Source organism: Panthera tigris, chromosome C2 (genome assembly GCF_018350195.1).
Source record: "Panthera tigris isolate Pti1 chromosome C2, P.tigris_Pti1_mat1.1, whole genome shotgun sequence".
NCBI classification, from domain to species: domain Eukaryota; kingdom Metazoa; phylum Chordata; class Mammalia; order Carnivora; family Felidae; genus Panthera; species Panthera tigris.
This window is the reverse complement of record NC_056668.1, coordinates 98,974,568-98,992,161: the sequence shown is the minus strand read 5'-3', so window position 1 is coordinate 98,992,161 and position 17,594 is coordinate 98,974,568. Positions and strand designations below refer to the sequence as shown.

The following is a 17,594-nucleotide window of genomic DNA, read 5'->3' as shown; positions in this document are numbered from 1 at the left end:
GCTTCTGGGAAGGGTTTATGCCATTTTGAGGTTTTAATACTTCTGTACTGTTAGTATTTGAGACAATCAAAACTTTTTTCATCTATGAGCCTGCTGAAATGTAAATCTGCAAGATCTATTCAGAAGTATTAGTTTCCATTATTTTATGCAGAAGTTTCTCCCTTGGCTTGGGGTCCCTGGATTAAAATACTGCACTGAGGGGCGCCTGGGTGGCTCAGTCGGTTAAGCGTCCGACTTCGGCTCAGGTCATGATCTCACGGTCCGTGAGTTCGAGCCCCGCGTCGGGCTCTGTGCTGACAGCTCAGAGCCTGGAGCCCGTTTCAGATTCTGTGCCTCCCTCTCTCTCTGACCCTCCCCCATTCATGCTCTGTCTCTCTCTGTCTCAAAAATAAATAAATGTTAAAAAAAAAATTAAAAAAAAATACTGCACTGAAACTGCCTTTTAAATGGCATTCATAGTAAGAGAAATTGTATAGACGCTGCTACACAGTGTTTTCTCCAAAAGCCTTAACCTAACTTCCGGCAATGGTGCTAGACACAGTGGATTCATAATAGTTTATTTACAGAGCAAACACGAAGGAGTTTATGTGCTGGTTGACTCTCCTTGTTGCATTTAGGTAAAATTTTCAGAGTAAGTCAAGGCTTGTGTCAATAAAATTCAAGAACAAATCAATTGATTGTCCAAGGTAGGGCAAAGTGATCCACGTGATCTTTTCAGATGACTGGAGCATGTCATTTAAGGCAGGACAGGTATTCTATAAACATAATCATGTTTTCCTAATTATTGGTCTCATCAAGAGTATCTTTAAAGGGTCTTTAATGATGTTGAACAGGCATCATCTCATTTCATATCTCAGAGGGTTCTACATCAAAAGGAGGCTCAAATGATTCAGAAAAACATAATGGATCCTGGAAGAATGGCACCCAAAACAAAGATGGTGGTGTGGAATAAATGCCTGCTCATTCACCTATTATTTGTGGTATTTTTTTTTTCCTTCCTTGCTTTCCTTTCCTTCCTTCCTTCCATCACAGGATGAAGGAAGAACTATAAAGCAAAAATATCCATTTACAGCAGCACTGAAGTGATTATCAAAACTGACTTGAGTTGTATAATAACTCCCTCTAACCAGCTGAAGATGATAAGGTAGCCTGAACTCTGAATGACCTTGAGTGAGGATGGCAAAACCACACTGTCTCTAACTATGAACATCCTTGTGGCCAATGAACAATGGGACATGCTTTAATCAACAGTCTACAGATCTACGAACTCACTTTGTCCTATCCTGGGTGTCAGTTTTCAATGCTTAATTAACACAATCAACTTGCACTGCCTCTTCTGGAACTTAAAGTCTCTGACTTCTCCTCTTTACTGAACTACTCAATTAATTTATTCATGGATGTCTTTAGTTGCCATGCCAGTTAGTAAATGCAGTTTTGTAATTTTTTAAATTATAATAATACTATCATTTGTCTACAGAAAGTACAACAATTTCTTTCCTGGAATTAAACAATTTCCTTTTGAAAATCCTAATATTTCTGGGTCCAGGCAAGAATTCTCCTAACCCAGATGCTTAACTGACTGAGCCACTTAGGTGCCCCTCAAGACCTAGTTCATTTTAAAAAGATACCTTTTTTATGAGTGGTCATAAACATACATATGCAACTAAAAATAGAATACAGGTATTTTTTGAAAGAATAAATTCTTAAGGTTATTCAGGAAAGAGAGTTTGAAGCTACAAATCATTTTAATATGCATAAAATTAATTGTCAAACTTTATATTGTAGAATTTAATTAAACATATTCTAGCCATTTGGGTCTTGAAATGCTAGGTATAATACTAAGTGAAAGATGTGAGGAATCGATATTATCCTTCTGGCATTTTTGTTTCAGCAGTATAATAGCTTTCTTACATGGTGTGTAAGAGAGCTAGTGATATTTTTACCTTGATCTATAGGAAAATGAACATTCTATAAAGGGTAAATCTATTAATTAGAGACCTGCACAGCTTTCTTTCTTGCTAGTATAATCATTAAATTGATTTTTCCAGTCCATCATGTAATTGTTCCAGCGATAGAATCCTGCTCTCCATTCTCGTTCTGCTTCATCAATATTTCCTGTAAAACATGGAATAAGTTGTATTAATCTAAATTTTAATCTGTTTACATTAATTGAAAAATAATTTTGATTATAGATGCTATTTTCTCCAAGTACACTGTGCAGTAATTTTTTACTTTTCATTATTTATTATCAGCTTCTTTCGCTACCTGAAAAGCTTTAATAAAATTTTATACTTTACATGGAAATGCAAATAATATATATGTGTAAATTGAATATATCATAAAAATGTGAACATGAATTGATATATTATGTCAAATTATATTACATAACATATATTTAGTTTCTAAGAAGATATATAGATATTATCTTTTTTTGAACCCCTCTGCATAACAGAAATCTCATTTAATGCATTTCACTTATATGTGATACAACAGACTATTATTTCTGATGAAAATATTTATATATATTTATTAATGCATAAGGGTAACTTTGTAATTGACATTCCATGAAGATTTTATACTCACCCTATATGAGTTATTTTAATTCCAAACAATGCCTACTCATTGAAAGCAGCTTATTGAAACTACTACATGAAAGTAGTTTATTAATTGCTTTACAAATTAGAAAGATGACTAAGAAAATCTCTGCTTTTCAGTAGCTTGCAAAGTGTATGCATGTGTCAGGAGAAAGGAGTGTTTATGTCAGAAATAATGTGAGGCAATGAACCAAAAATAGTCTATGTGTACTACAGGCACCTTGAAACCTTGATTTATTTGAAAATCTATTACATTAAAGAATAAAGTTTGTGAGCAATAGAAACTCTTGAACACAAACTTCTGAAATTATGTATATATGTTCCTAATATTAAAATTTTTTAATGTTTATTTAGTTTTGAGAGAGAGAGAGAAGGAGTGTGAGTGGGTGAGGGGCAGAGAGAGACGGAGACATAGAATCTGAAGCAGGCTCAAGGCTCAGAGCTGTCAACACAGAGCCTGATGCGGGGCTCAAACTCATGAACCTTGAGATATGACCTGAGCCAAAGTCAGATGCCTAACCTACTGAGCCACCCAGAAGCCCCTCCTAATATTAATATATATGATAAAGCTAGAAGATGGTTTAAGTTATTTAAATCTGTAAGTATTTTACACATTTGTTGTTTTACTTTTTAAACTCTTAGAATGCTGTGCTATAGTCATTGAATTAAAAACAGCATTTTGAGTTATTTCAGTTACCTTGAGAATAAAGACTGACAGTGTTTTAATTATATACTTTTCAGTTAGGAATTTTTGAAATTAATTATAACTTTGTAAGATATTAATTTGGAGAAGGCAGTTCATATGATCTCACTACATTATACATGAAAATGTGTCTTTGTTTCATTCATACTGTTAACAATGGAGCACATTCAGTGATTTATTTTTAGTTTATATGAAAATCAAAATATTTAAAACATTTACACAGCTATTAAAATATCCCCTGTAATTTAAGATATATTTAAGTTTAAAATGTTCATAATGCTTGGACTTTGGATAAATATTTGAGAATATATACAAAAATTTCCCATTTTAAAAATGGCTTTTAAAAGGTCAATGACTGTAATTATTTTGTGAATAATAGAACTTTTCTAAAAAAACATTAGATGTGAAAGACATTAAATATCATGCCAAATGATCCACTCCTATGATATTTTTTATAATTAAATGCTGTTTTAAGTGTTATGCAAAATAAGGGCTCTAAAGTTCAGAAAGAACAAAATTTTTGTTATAAGAAATAAATGAAAAAAAAAGAAATAAATGATTGGTAATCTAGCACTCACACCATGAATTTTAATACTCAGAAAAAAAGTCTTAGATTTAATTTTTTTTCTTGTACATAGAATGATGCCAAATCCATTAATTCATATAAATGTAAACTTATTTCCTTATGTATCATAATCAAACACTATACTTTGCTCTTTAGTGCACAAATGCATTGTAAACCTTAATAATTTTTTTCTTTAATAATACTGAACATTGACTGAGACAATAAAATATGAAACATTTGATTGTTTTCTAATACAACTCAGAAGAACTGAATACACCTTATAAAAAGATAACAAAAATTTTGAATCCATGACATAAATCAAACCAAAATTAGTTCTTTTTCTTCCTCTTCCTCCAAACTGGAATACTACTTAAGTGGCTATAGATTGATTATCTGTGAGATGTAGATCTATCATCTTGTAGTTAACAAGGTACTATAATGTGAAATAAAATACATTATTTAGGCTTTGGACTGATGTGGGTTAAATTCCAGCTTGACCACTTATTATATTTCTGACATAGAAAGAATTCTTAACTTTTCAAATTAGTTTTCCAACTGTAAATGGGGTTGGTGTTCACTATTGTGCAGTGTTACTGTGAAGGATAAATCAGCTGGTATGTACATTATAAAATCAAGCTCGATACAGCTATTGGGAGCTCCAAAAATGAATTTACTGCCCTATTACAAAAATTTATTCTTAACTTTGCTCTTTATTGAATCCATGTACAGCTAGATCAATACCAGTAGTTCATAAATATATTGACACAACTTTTTCAGGACTTTCATGCTCTTTGATTTGTCCACATTGTTGTCTCACTTGGAAAAAGAAAGAGTCAGGCTTTCTTCCTTACAGAAAGAGTAATACTAATAAAGCTACTTTTTGTCTTGCCAATTAAAAAAAGAGTGAGCATATTTCACCAGAGTGGAGTCTATTTAATCAAGTTGAAGGAGGTAAGAAAGAATACAGGGGAGGTGAGTTGACTCAAAATTATAAATGGAGGTAAAGTTAGAAGAAAAGATTAAAATGGATATTGAATTGTTCTGATCATTATAATAAAAAAAAAGTGATTCATGTACTTTGAGATTTCATTGAAAATCTCTCTTGTCCCCATTACTTATTTTCCTATTTGTTAATCAATTACTAAAATTACCAAGGAATGCATAATTCTTTATGAGACAGATCAGAAACACATTTATTGTCCTGTTATAATTCTGAGTGTGGGACTAGAGTGAACTATATCTATACTAATACTACAGAGTGAATTACCATAAGCTCAGGCTAGGCTTTATGAAGACATCACTTACAGGCATACCTATTTTATTGCACTTTACTTTATTGTGCTTTGCAGATACTGCGTTTTTACAAATTGAAAGTTTATGGCAACCTTGTATCAAGTTAGTCTATCCACACAATTTTCCCAACAGTATTTGCTCACTTCATGTCTCTATGTCATGTTTTGGTTCTTCTTGCAATAGTTCAAACTTTTCATTATTATTCTATTTGAATTGCTGCAATCTCATGATAAAACTGTAAAGGATGGGGAGTTGCTTCTTATGGATGAGCAAAGAAGGTCATTTCCTGAACTGGAATCTACTCCTGATGAAGATGCTGTGAAGATTGTTGAAATGACAACAAAGAATTTAGACATTACATAAATTTAGTTGACAAAGCAGCAGCAGGGTTTGAGAGGATTGACCCCAATTTTGAAACTTCTACTGTGGGTCAAATGCTATCAAGTAGCTCAGATGATAGTGTTTTTAGCAATAAGGTATTTTTATTTCAATTTTTTAAATGTTTATTTATATTTGAGAGAGAGAGAGAGAAAGAGAGAGAGAGAGCACCAGCAGAGGAGGGGCAGAGAGAGAGGTGGAGACAGAATCCTGAAGTCGGACGCTTAACTGACTGAGCCACCCAGACACCCCAGCAATAAAGTATTTTTAAATTAAGATGTGTTCACTATTTTTTTAGACACAATGCTACTATGTCTACTACTTAATGGACTTCAGTATAGTGTAAATATAACTTTTATATGCACTTGGAAACCAAAAATTCGTTGACTTGCTTTATTGTGATATTCACTTTATGGTGGTGGTCTGAAACCAAATGGCAATATCTCCCATGTATGTCTGTATTTTTAAAATGCAACAAAGGAAAACAACACTAGATCTAATGCTTTTCTTCATTGGGAAGATTTGAAGGTCAAAGTGGTTTTTCCTTTAGGTAAATTTACTCTTTCACTTTCAGTGAAAAAATATTGGTATCTTATTGACATTGAATGGATCATTTCTCTACTTCCTTTTCTTTCTTTTTCAAACAATTATCAAGTACTGTGCAGTTACATTTTGAGTGAAAATTGTTGATAACATCTGAAACAAATACTGCACATTTTATTTCTTGCAGGTGCATGCAATAATAGCACAGGCATATGCTGAAGTATAGTCTGAAAGTTAAGTGCTAGAATTCATGTGTTTAAACAAATCTTAAGGATCATTTTATTTGAGAACATTTATTGCTCAAAAGTAAACTACTGCTCAAGTGGTACTTATAAAGCTCATTGGGTTTCCATCTTGAGTGAGGTAAATATTTCTCCTTTTAAGAAATCCAGTTAGTGTTTTTTTTTCCTTTATGTGTAGAGCTGTTTTGTGTGTGTGTGTGTGTGTGTGTGTGCGTGCGTGCGTGTGTGTGTGTGTGTGTGTGCATTTAATAATATTGCCATAGAAACTTCAGCACAGGTCATCTGAATAACCCCAATTTTCAAAATATCAAAGACTGAAATGTATGAGGTTTTGCAACTTGAAATACACAAAATATGGTAAGAACATGTTTTCTTAATCTTTTTAATCCCCCTACATTATTTATTTATAAAACCTAAAAACATGTAACTTCAAACTGGTTTTGTTTAAATGTAAAAAAGTTGTTGATTGTTAATGAAGACATTGATTTTACAACAATCATATCATGCATTTACTTTAAATTTTATAAAATATATTGAATATAACTTTTGGGGGACAATTATCTGAAAAATGCTAAAGTATAAAATTGTGTTTTTTAAAGACACTTTGGAACTATTCCAAAGCACCGTACAAACCCAGAGCAGGGTATGGTATTTCCAAACAGCTCAGTGTTACTCAACTAGGGAGTGGTTCAGCACTGGATAGGAAGGAGTGGCAGCTAGCCAAAAACTTAACAGTGTGTTTATTCAACCTGCTTTATGACAATTCACTATTTAAAGATAGAGATTTTGAAGTACATCTTCAAAAATTGTTGATACTGAAGTTTTATTTTGTCAACAAATAAATTACAATAGGCTGCACAAGCTCAAACCAGAACAAGTCAATTTGGCTTATGATAAGTTAGTCATTGAAAATCCTCCCCACTCCCCTTTCATTGTCCCTCAAGTACAACCTTCTCATTTAAAAATATTTTAAGTAAAGATTAAGAATGTGCCATCTGTGATATGTTAAATGGTACCTCTTTTGGTCTCTTGGCAGTTTAAGCATGTTACCTCATTGTTATTCACACCCGGAGGACACAAGGGCAGCACTGTAGGTTTGCCAAGGGATGCAGAAACCCATCTCTGGATATATATTATGTCACAGAACATTTGGTAATACACAGAGCACGGGTATTTCAGAAACATCTCCCAAACAGATGGAGTACATAATTATAATTTTGGTGAATAATGTCTGATGATTAAAACACATATTAAACAATCAAATATAGCTCTGAGATGCCCATATTTGCCTGAAACTAACCCCCAACCTCTCTAAACATTAAACCAAAACAGCTACTATATTGCGGTATCTAACACAGCCTGAAAATTGCAGAGTATTATGATGAACAGAGTGGTAAAGTCTAAAGGAATGGGGCAGCAATATGTCTGATGGTTGAAAGTCAATTACTTTTACTTGAAAAATAAAGACCTGAGGAGTCACATGGGTTAGAAACAGCTGGGCATTTTAAAACCAGCAAGTGAGTGAGATACACATGTCATTTTCCTCACAGAAGAGGCGATCATTCAAGCTGATTGCTCAAGTTGATTTAAATATTTTCTTACTAATGAATTTTGAAATAACATAATAATATGAACCAGTTTTCCTAGCACTTCCTTGTATAAGCTTATGGAATCCTTTCTTAAAGATTAGTTAACTAAATTGTTGTCTGTTTATTGTATTATGGAATACATGTATGTGTTCAAGATAAATATCTCTAACCTGAGAATATTTAGAAATTTTTGGAGTCTGCTTTTAAACATTTAATTCTGGAGGGTTTTTCCCCCCCTTAGAGATCAAGAGTTCTGTTTATCAATAAATTTGTTTTTACCTTTCTTTGAGTATAAATTATATTTCATTCTATATTTTATTAATTATATTTTTAGTTCTATACATTGATTACTTTATTTATTTGTTCATTTATCCATTAATTAGTTACACATAGACTAACTAATGTGTTAGCAAGCAGTGCCCTATTTTAGTTCCACTACCACGTTTTATGTTCCTCTACGGGAGAATTTCTATTTTAGTTTTCTTTACTACTAAAGTGCTCCTCATATAGTAAGACCTCAAAACACATCTAAACTTGCTGGAAGAAAGTTGTTAAAATTATCTACTCACTGGAATCAAGTAATTGTAAAATCACAAGTTAATACCATCACTGTGCCTTGGATAGTCTACCTTTTCTCCCTTTTACATAATCCACAATCAATTACTTGACCAACTACTAAAAAGCACATACCTGTCATTTCCAAGACTTTGGGAAAAAATAGTGTCCAGAATCGGCATTGTTGAGCACGTAGTTTAGTGTATACTTTTGGTGACTCTGCATTCAAGGTTAAATATTTTTGATCGGTGCTTCTGAAGGCAGGCCATCGTGTGCTGTTGTTCTGGGTTCCATTTGGATTTCTAAAAAATTAAAGAGACACAGTATAGTTCTACTAAAATCATTGTTAGAATATTGTTCTCAAAAACCAACAAGAGCTTTTAAAAAGTCAGAAAAAATGTGGATTTGTTTTGATGAGGTCAAGTAAAAATGAACTGGGTAGAACGTTTTCAGTAACTTGAAGCATTAAATTAGTTAAAAGTGTAGGAATTAAAATTTAAAGAAAAACTTTTTCCATGCATTTTGGCTTAACATACAAGGAAGAAAAAAATTTTTTTCTATTTCAGGAATGCTAATGTTTTCTTCACACTTAAACAAGCTTGAAGGGTCAGTATTCTTTTTGTTTCCTTTTATTCCTTTACCTCAGATCCAATCTTTTCACAATGAAGATTAATACCATTTTCTCAATATCTTGCATCTATGTTGTTCTATTTGTTCCTGTCATTACTGTCTGAGTTTGTGACTGATTACACATCTTATTATGCAATAACTTCGTTACTATAGGAAACTGCCTTCAGTCTCACTTTTAAAGATAAAGGTTCATTTATTTCTTTTGAGAGAGAGAGAGGCGGGGGGAGAGGCAGAGAAAGAGAGAGACAGAGAATCCCAAGTAGGTTTTGCACTGTCAGTGCAGAGTCCCTGATGAGGGATTCAAACCCATGAACCCTGAGATCATGACCTGAGCCAAAATCAAGAGTCAAATGCTTAACTGACTGAGCCACCAAGGTGCCCCAGTCTCACTTTTAAGTTGATCACTGATTAAAAATTGTTTCAGTGATTCACTGTGGGTTCAGATAAATTTAATTAATATGGTGCCACCCATATTTCCAAGCTTATTTTCAGATAGTCTCTGCATAAGGCAACCAACAGGAATTAGGGACAGTTCCTTAGTAATTCCCTCCTCTAATTCACTTCCTTGCCCTTGTCACAGCTACTCTGCTTGGAATCCCTTCATTTCCTAATAGCATGGGTCTAGGTCAATTCCAATTCTCTTTTTTATATTCTCTTTTTGTGCTGATATTTCCTATATCTTTCATTGTGATTTTTAAATCAATAACACTTGTCTCTATTTTTTAGAAAAAAATTTTAAATGTTTTTTAACATTCATTTTTGAGAGACAGAGCGTGAGTGGGGGAGGGGCAGAGAGAGAGGGAGACACAGAATCTGAAGCAGGCTCCAGGCTCTGAGCTGTCAGCACAGAGCCCAATGCAGGGCTCAAACCCACGAACCATGAGATCATGACCTGAGCTGAAGTGGGGCACTCAACGGAATGAGCCACACAGGCACCCCTCTATTTTTTAGAAATTTATAGTTTGGGGTTTATTTGCACCTTTGTAGCACTCAATAATATGTTCTTACCTAGACCACACAAACACAAATTCAAAGAGTAAACATTTTGAGACTCCAAATAGCCACTGGTGAGTCCCTAGATTTCCCTTTAATGAACTTTTGTGCTATGATTATGAATTAGACTCTGCTCTAAGATCTAGAAATACAAACAAATATGGGAAACATATGTACATATGTGCAAGGAAGAACATTCGTGAAAACAAAGAATCAATATATGGTAGCCTAAACCAAACATAAACAAAGGGACACAAATTGTCAGAAGAGGGAACAATCACTACATGTTTGCAAGAAAATTGTCTGAAGGAAGGAGATTCTAACTGACATAAGAAGAGCAAATAAAGAACTGATCCAGGAAGAGAAGTTGGGAAAACTAGAGAAGGAGAAAACAATTAACATAAGTATAAATAATGAGTGTTCATCTTAGGTCAAATAACAATGAAAAAACTAGTTTTCTTGGAATATAGGATAAAGGACATCCTATTAGAGTTACAGTTTCAGGATATCAGTGTTATTGCATTAACATCTGACAGCCTAGGAAAATGGTTTGAAGTACAACTGCAGGCATTTATTATTCTTAAGGGACTTTTGACTAAATGGCTTATTTTGAACATAACATTTTAGAAATACTGACCTGGAAGTCATCCAGAATAATCAAGAACCTATAGTCACAGGTATTTCTATCATAAACAGAAGACTAAAGTGATAAGGGTAAGTAATTCATTCCTTCCTCCTAGAGTCTACCTTAAGTAAAATTATGTAAGAAAAACTCTAGTTGAACTTTTCTAAAAATTCAATGCACAAATTTCTTTGTCATTCTAATAGTTCTGTAGATTGGTATGGATAGAAAGTTCGGAGTAGTGACAGCAGATACAAGGGGTTTTTTTGTTGTTTTGTTTTGTTTTGTTTTCCAAAAGCCTGTGAACTCAGTAGATTTTGGAAAGAGAAGCAGGCATTCATTCAGCGTGGTTATCTACAGGCACATTTTGCCATCAAGAACTTGTATCGAATAAGCACCATAAATTCATATTTTATCATAAAAGTAGACATATTCAACCATGAATTCAGGAGCTTTGGAGATAAATAGCTTCTTGATGGACTAGTTGATTTTATGTAGGAATTGGATGGTTAAAAAGAATTATTAATAACCAGAGCTATTCAAGCTAAACCAATATCATAACAGGATTGAAACCTCCTGCTTTAGGGTATTATTTGAGAGAGGTCATGAAGAAAATTTCTCTGGATCACAGATGGCACACTTGTCTAGGTGAATTATGTAGTCTTTTCCCTTTCTTTTAAAGCTTTAGAAGCTAACAAGTACAGCTGCTGGAGGCTGGATATTAAACCAGGAGAACCATTGGTCTGATTCGGTACAGCAATTCTTATGTTCCTAAATTGCCCACTTTCCTTCTAATTCCACTCTAATTAACTTATGGCACGATTTTAACTGCTCATTCATTTCTGGCTGCTGCAAATGGTGACTTAAAGTGAGCTGACTCGTACTTGAGTTCAAGAGCAAAGCACTATTGGCACTGCCCGTGTTCATTTGACAAACTTTGTTCTATGAAATAACTCATGAAATTCCAAAATGCAATTCAGAGATAATAAAATTCCTTTGCCTATGGATGCAGATATAGTTTTCAAAAAGTGATTGAAATAGCTATTGAAGCGATCGAGCATTTTACTGTATAATTTGAAGAAATCTTCAAAGAATTTAAAACTTAACAAGAGATATAATTCACTTTCTATCCGCATCAATTAAAGACTTTATGAAATACAACGTATTTTCCAGATACACAATTCTGAAACACTATATAATTTTAGTCTCAAAACTATAAGATATATTTAAACATCTTGGCTTTGCTGTTTTTTAAAAATATTTCCTGTTCTTGTCACAAAATAGAGACTTCAAAGTGCTAATACCTAAATTTTTTTTTATAAAATAGAGAAATCTCTGCTCTGTTTTTACTATGAGATTTTTTTCCCCTACTTTGTGGTATACAGAAGCGGTCTAAATATCATTCATTACACTTTTCCTCTTATGTAGGTTTGAAAAGTTTTAAGACACAGCTTGTTTAACCAAAAAGGCAGAGTATTTTCCTAACATCTGTATTTCAGGAAATTACCTGCTTGTCATTGATATTTGAGCAAAGATTTGATGTCTTATTTTATGAATAGACTTATAAAAAAGACTTTAATTGACTCAGGATGCCTGATATGAAGAAAAAGTATGCATTCAGCTCTGTGCATCAAGTTTTCTTGGGATTATAAATCCCAGGATTGCCTATCAATCTTAACATAAGAATTAAGATTCTTTTTGATTAAGAATTTTGAGACAATGGTATCTAAGAAAGCTATACAATGATTTTAAAGTGAATATATTTCTAGTAAGATAAAGCCATGATTAGTAGTTGTAAATTGAAAGGCCATCTGAAATATTCCACTCCTGTGAGAGGGCTACAGATGACACTGGATAATTTCTTAAATATGAAAATGTTTATAGATTTATATTCTATGTTAAGTCACACTTGAATAAAATTGTATATTAATTTAAAGAGTAGAAGGGCTATTAGAGAATCTGAATTTAGCAAAAAAATTCATCTATTCATTCAACAAATACTGAGTGCATATGATTTCAGGTTTATTTAAGTCACAGAAAATCAACAAAGACAAAAATAAAAACTCTTGCCCCTTGCAGTATTCATTCTTTGAGGAAGATAGACAATAAACAAGATAAATAAGGAAAATACAATATGTTGGGTAGTAATAGTTCTAGAGAGGGGGCAGTGGTGAAGGAATATGCAATAATGAATTTGATTGGCCTTGGTCCATAGTTCTTATGAGGTAACCTCTGAATGTTTGTAATTTTGCACCATACCGAACTGTTTATGCTAACACGGCGACTCATGGTGGGCATCAATGGCTTTTGCTAAAGGCTTGACTCAGGGTGGGGCTATTCACACTGATATCTTATGGAAGGAACCAGCCATTCCAGAAGGACCAACCATGTGATTAGAGGGTTGGGACTTTGAGCTAGGTAATACCAACCTGACCTCCAGGAAGAGGAAGAGGGCTGAAGATTGAGTTCAAACACAGTGGCTAATAATTTAATCAACTATGCCTATATAATGAAATTACAATAACACTCTGAACCTTAAGCTCAGGTGAGCTTCCTGGGCTTGTGATACTCCATGTACACATTGCCACAATTAATGCCATGAAGGTAATGCATCTATGAGGTCCCAGAAGCTTTGCCTTTGGAATCCTGTCAGTACCAGATCCTGTTTTATGTATCTCTTCTTTTGACTGGTTCTGATATATATCCTTTTATTATATAAAAACTGCAATTGTGAAGCGTCTTGGTGGCTCAGTCGGTTAAGTTTTCTACTCTTGATTCCAGCTCAGGTCATGATCTCACAGTTGGTGAAATTGAGTCCCTCATCTGCACTGAGAGCACAAAGCCTGCTTGGGATTCTCTCTCTCTCTCTCTCTCTCTCTCTCTCTCTCTCTCTCTCTCTCTCTCTCTTTCTCTCTCTCTCTCTGCCCCTTCCCTGCTCTCTCTCAAAATAAATAAATCTTTTAAAAAAGATTGCTCTCTCTGTCTCTCTCAAATAAATATTGAAGAAAAAAAAACTTCAATTGTAATTATAGCACTCTCCTGAGTTCTGTGAGTCATTCTGGGGCATGATTAAATCTGAGGAAGTTCACAGAGACTTCAAATTTAGAGCCCACTATTCTGAAGTGAGGGTGGATCTGGTGGCTTTGAACTTGGAACTAGTGTCAGAAATCTTGGGCTAACTTGGAAGTCTGAAGGCCTGAGCCATTAACCTTGATTTGGCTACCTCAGGGTAGGGAAGCTGCAATATTTGATAGGAAAGGAACTTTTAAGTAAAGACTTGAAGAAGGAGAGGACTGAGATATGCAGTTTTTTGGAGGAAGAACATTTCAACAGAAGGGCTAGAAAGCAAAGGCTACAAGACAGATAAGCATCTGGAGTTTTCCATGAAAAGTGAGTAAGAGAGTGGGGCTAGAGTAGAGCCAGCCAGGGAGGGAGTAGTCTGAGGGGAAGTTGGAGAGGTAACAGGAGACCACATTAATTAGTGAACTATAGGTCCTTGTAAGCTTTTTACGTCTACTCTCAGTGGGAGAAGTAATTGGAGGGTTTGCACAAAGAAGAGACAAGATCTACTTATATTTTTCAAAAGATTATCTGGCTGGAATTCTGGGAATAGACTGCAGAGAATCCAAAGCCAGAATCAGAGAGAGCACCTAGGAGACCACTGTATAATTTAGGTGAGAGATGATGGTTATTTGAACCAGGTAGGTAGTAGTAGAAGTTGAGAGAAGTGGTCATATCTTGAGTTGGTATCTATCGAAGGTAGAGAGCAACCTTGCAATTTGCCAATGGAGTAGATATAGAGAGAAAGAGCAGTCAAGGATGACACGAAGGATTTTGGCCTGAAAAATTGGAAGGATGAATGGAGTTGCCATTACTGAGATAGAAACTGCTGCAAGAAAAACATATTTGGAGGAAAATATTGAGAATTCAGCTCTTTGCATGTTAAATTTGAGATCCAAATACAGAATGGAAGTAGACAGTTGGAATTTAGTGGTTAATCTTTATTTTACTGAGGGAATCTCTGTCTTACAAATGTATTCACAAGCTCTTGAAGGTACTATTCCCCAGGAACACCAATATTCTGACTCAGTTTCCAAATTTCAATGCAGAAATGACATTTAAAAATATACACCTTGCAATAAATGAATTCATAGGACACACAGCACCTGTCCCTTCCTATATTGTAGCTCCTTGGTCTAATGCTCCTCTTACCATCTTGTCAGACAGGCCTTCCTTGATGACTCCATTAAAATGGCCAGTCTCGATTTCCTCACACTTCAAAATTTACTTTTTAAGTTTTTATTTAAATTCTGGTTACTTAACATACAGTGTAATATTAGTTTCAGGAGTACAATATAGTGACTTAACACTCGCATACAACACTTGATCCTCATCACAGGAAGTGTATGCCTTAATCCTCATCACCTATTTTACCCATTCCCACACCCACCTCCCTTCTGGTAACCATCAGTTTGTTCTCTACAGTTAAGAGTCTGTTTCTTGATTCGTCCCTCTTTTCCCTCTTTGTTCGTTTGTTTTGTTTCTTAAATTCCACATATGAGTGAAATCCTATGGTATTTGTCTTTCTCTGACTTATTCCACTTTTTATAATACTCTCTAGCTCCATCCATGCCATTGCAAATAGTAAGATTTCATTCTTTTTTATGGCTGAATAATTCTCAAAATTTATTTTAACTGCACATTTTCCTCTTTCCTCATCACAGAGTGCTATGGTCTGAATGTTTGCATGCTCTCAAAATAAGGTGATGGTCTTAGAAGCTGGAGCCTTTGGGAAGTGCTTCAGCCATAAAGGCAGGCCCTCATGAATGGGACTGGTGTCTTTATACAAAAAGTTTCATAGAGATCCTTTGACCCTTCCACCATGTGAGGACACAACTAGAAGGAGCTGACTATCAGTTAGGAAGAGAGTCTTTGGCAGAAGCTGACCATGCTGGTAACTTAATCTTTGACTTCTAGTCTCCAAAAGTGTAAGCTGTTGTTTATAAGCTACCACATCTGTGGTATCTTGGTATCGCAAGAATGGGCTAAGACAGAGGGTAAGCTCCATGCAAACCATCATTTATTTACAACCTAAAACTGTGCTGAATCATAGTATTTAGGAAATAAATATGAAGAAAAAAATAAGAAACATCACAACATCATGGTAGTTTATCTCATTTGTCTTTAACTATAGTAAATATTCACATTTAAAAACCACCACCACATGGGAAATTATATTTCAAAGATGACTTATATGACTATAAGAGTCTATGGGATAGTTTTAACATATGCCTTACATGTAAACTATTTTTTACCATGACAGTTTAACATTTAAACAAACATAATTGATAACATAGTAAAATTTGTACCTAGGAGATCTCATTTAAAAAGTGAGATGTGCAGATTTATTATTCTTAGAAAAAAATTAGGAACCAATTGAGCAAAACTGATCAAAAAGAAACTAAAAAGCAGATAATATCATGATTAGTAGTGGTAGCAGAAAATGAAAAGTTTCACAAGTTGCTTCTATTTTGACATTTATGTAAAGAGCAAACAAAGCAATTTAACATAGTAAACAAATTTTCTCTTCATATATAAGTATATGATGATGAACATGAATTCATAATCTAATCTGTTTTAGAAAAATATGAAGACAGGTAAAACAGTGATGCTAGTACATAGCAAGGGATAAATAAAATCCTGTTTCTCTCAAGATCATATTCTTTACTTCATTTTGTATACAGGCAACTCCTTACGATAAATGTAGACATTAAATACATTTTGAAGTAGTTTTATTCCTTCTAGAGACATTTTCTGTGACTATATTTATAAATTTGACAAAGTGCCATTATTGATTTCATTTAAGTGTGCTAAAAACTATTCAATCTTTAAAACTGACTAAACAATAGCTTTTTTAATTAAATTAATAGTAACATTTATTCTTTAAAAAATTTTTTTTAACGTTTATTTATTTTTGAGAGACAGAGAGAGGCAGAGCATGAGCAGGGGAGGGGGAGAGAGAGATACAGAATCCGAAGCAGGCTCCAGGCTCTGAGCTGTCAGCACAGAGCCCAACGCGGGGACGCGGGGCTCAAACTCATGAACTGAAAGACCATGACCTGAGCTGAAGTTGGACGCTCAACCAACTGAGCCACCCAGGTGCCCCAATTGTAACATATATTCTTAATCATATAACCAACTCAATATCCACTGAATTCTCTTAAATCAACTTAGTATTAATTTGTGAATGCATTCCCAATAATTCAAACATACTGCCTCCATTTTAACCTATAAGGCTGTATCCTAGGTTGATCAATTAATTTTATAGAACTTATACTGAACTTGATCGTTTCCTACAAGTTTCCAAGATGAATCTTTAAAGACAAATGGAATAATTTAAATACTTTTTTCTTTGCATACAAACACACAAACATGCATATTTCTATGTATCTGACTCCTGACTCTGTGTGTGTGTGTGTGTTTGTGTGTGTGTGTGTGTGTGTGTGTGTGTGTGTGTATGTATTCTGCAACTCGAATATTAGAGGTACCAAAAACAATTGAACAAATATCACTTATATACAAATGTAATTTATATCATACTATTGAAACTCACTGTAAAAGTACCAGTACCAGATTATATAGATAACAACTATATTTTGAGCTTTAGAGTAAATAACATCTTACTTATTTTTGCATATTCAGCATGTATCATAAGCCTGCACAGAAACTATACGTTCAATAAATCCTTGCTTAAATGAGAACTAAGTGACTAGCCTTCAGAACTTTGGATGTATTTTAGATGAATTTAATATCAGTTATAAAATATTAATTTTCACAGTATTAGAAGAGAGGAATTAACTTTATTCTCATGTGTTAAGATGACAAAA

The 17,594-nt window shown here is 34.0% G+C and overlaps 1 protein-coding gene across 1 annotated transcript in view; it reads right to left on the bottom strand.

Annotated features, from left to right (window-relative positions):
- Positions 1–1,726: 1,726 nt before the first annotated feature.
- The window catches only part of BCHE (butyrylcholinesterase), a 64,471-nt gene continuing 48,603 nt past the window's right edge, over positions 1,727–17,594 (bottom strand). The window contains exons 3-4 of the mRNA XM_007077055.3: positions 8,598–8,764; positions 1,727–2,115 (exon numbers count right to left, since the gene is read on the bottom strand). Of these exons, the coding sequence (XP_007077117.1) occupies positions 1,991–2,115; positions 8,598–8,764 (292 nt within the window). The 3' untranslated portion in view covers positions 1,727–1,990. The remainder of the gene's footprint in view (positions 2,116–8,597; positions 8,765–17,594) is intronic.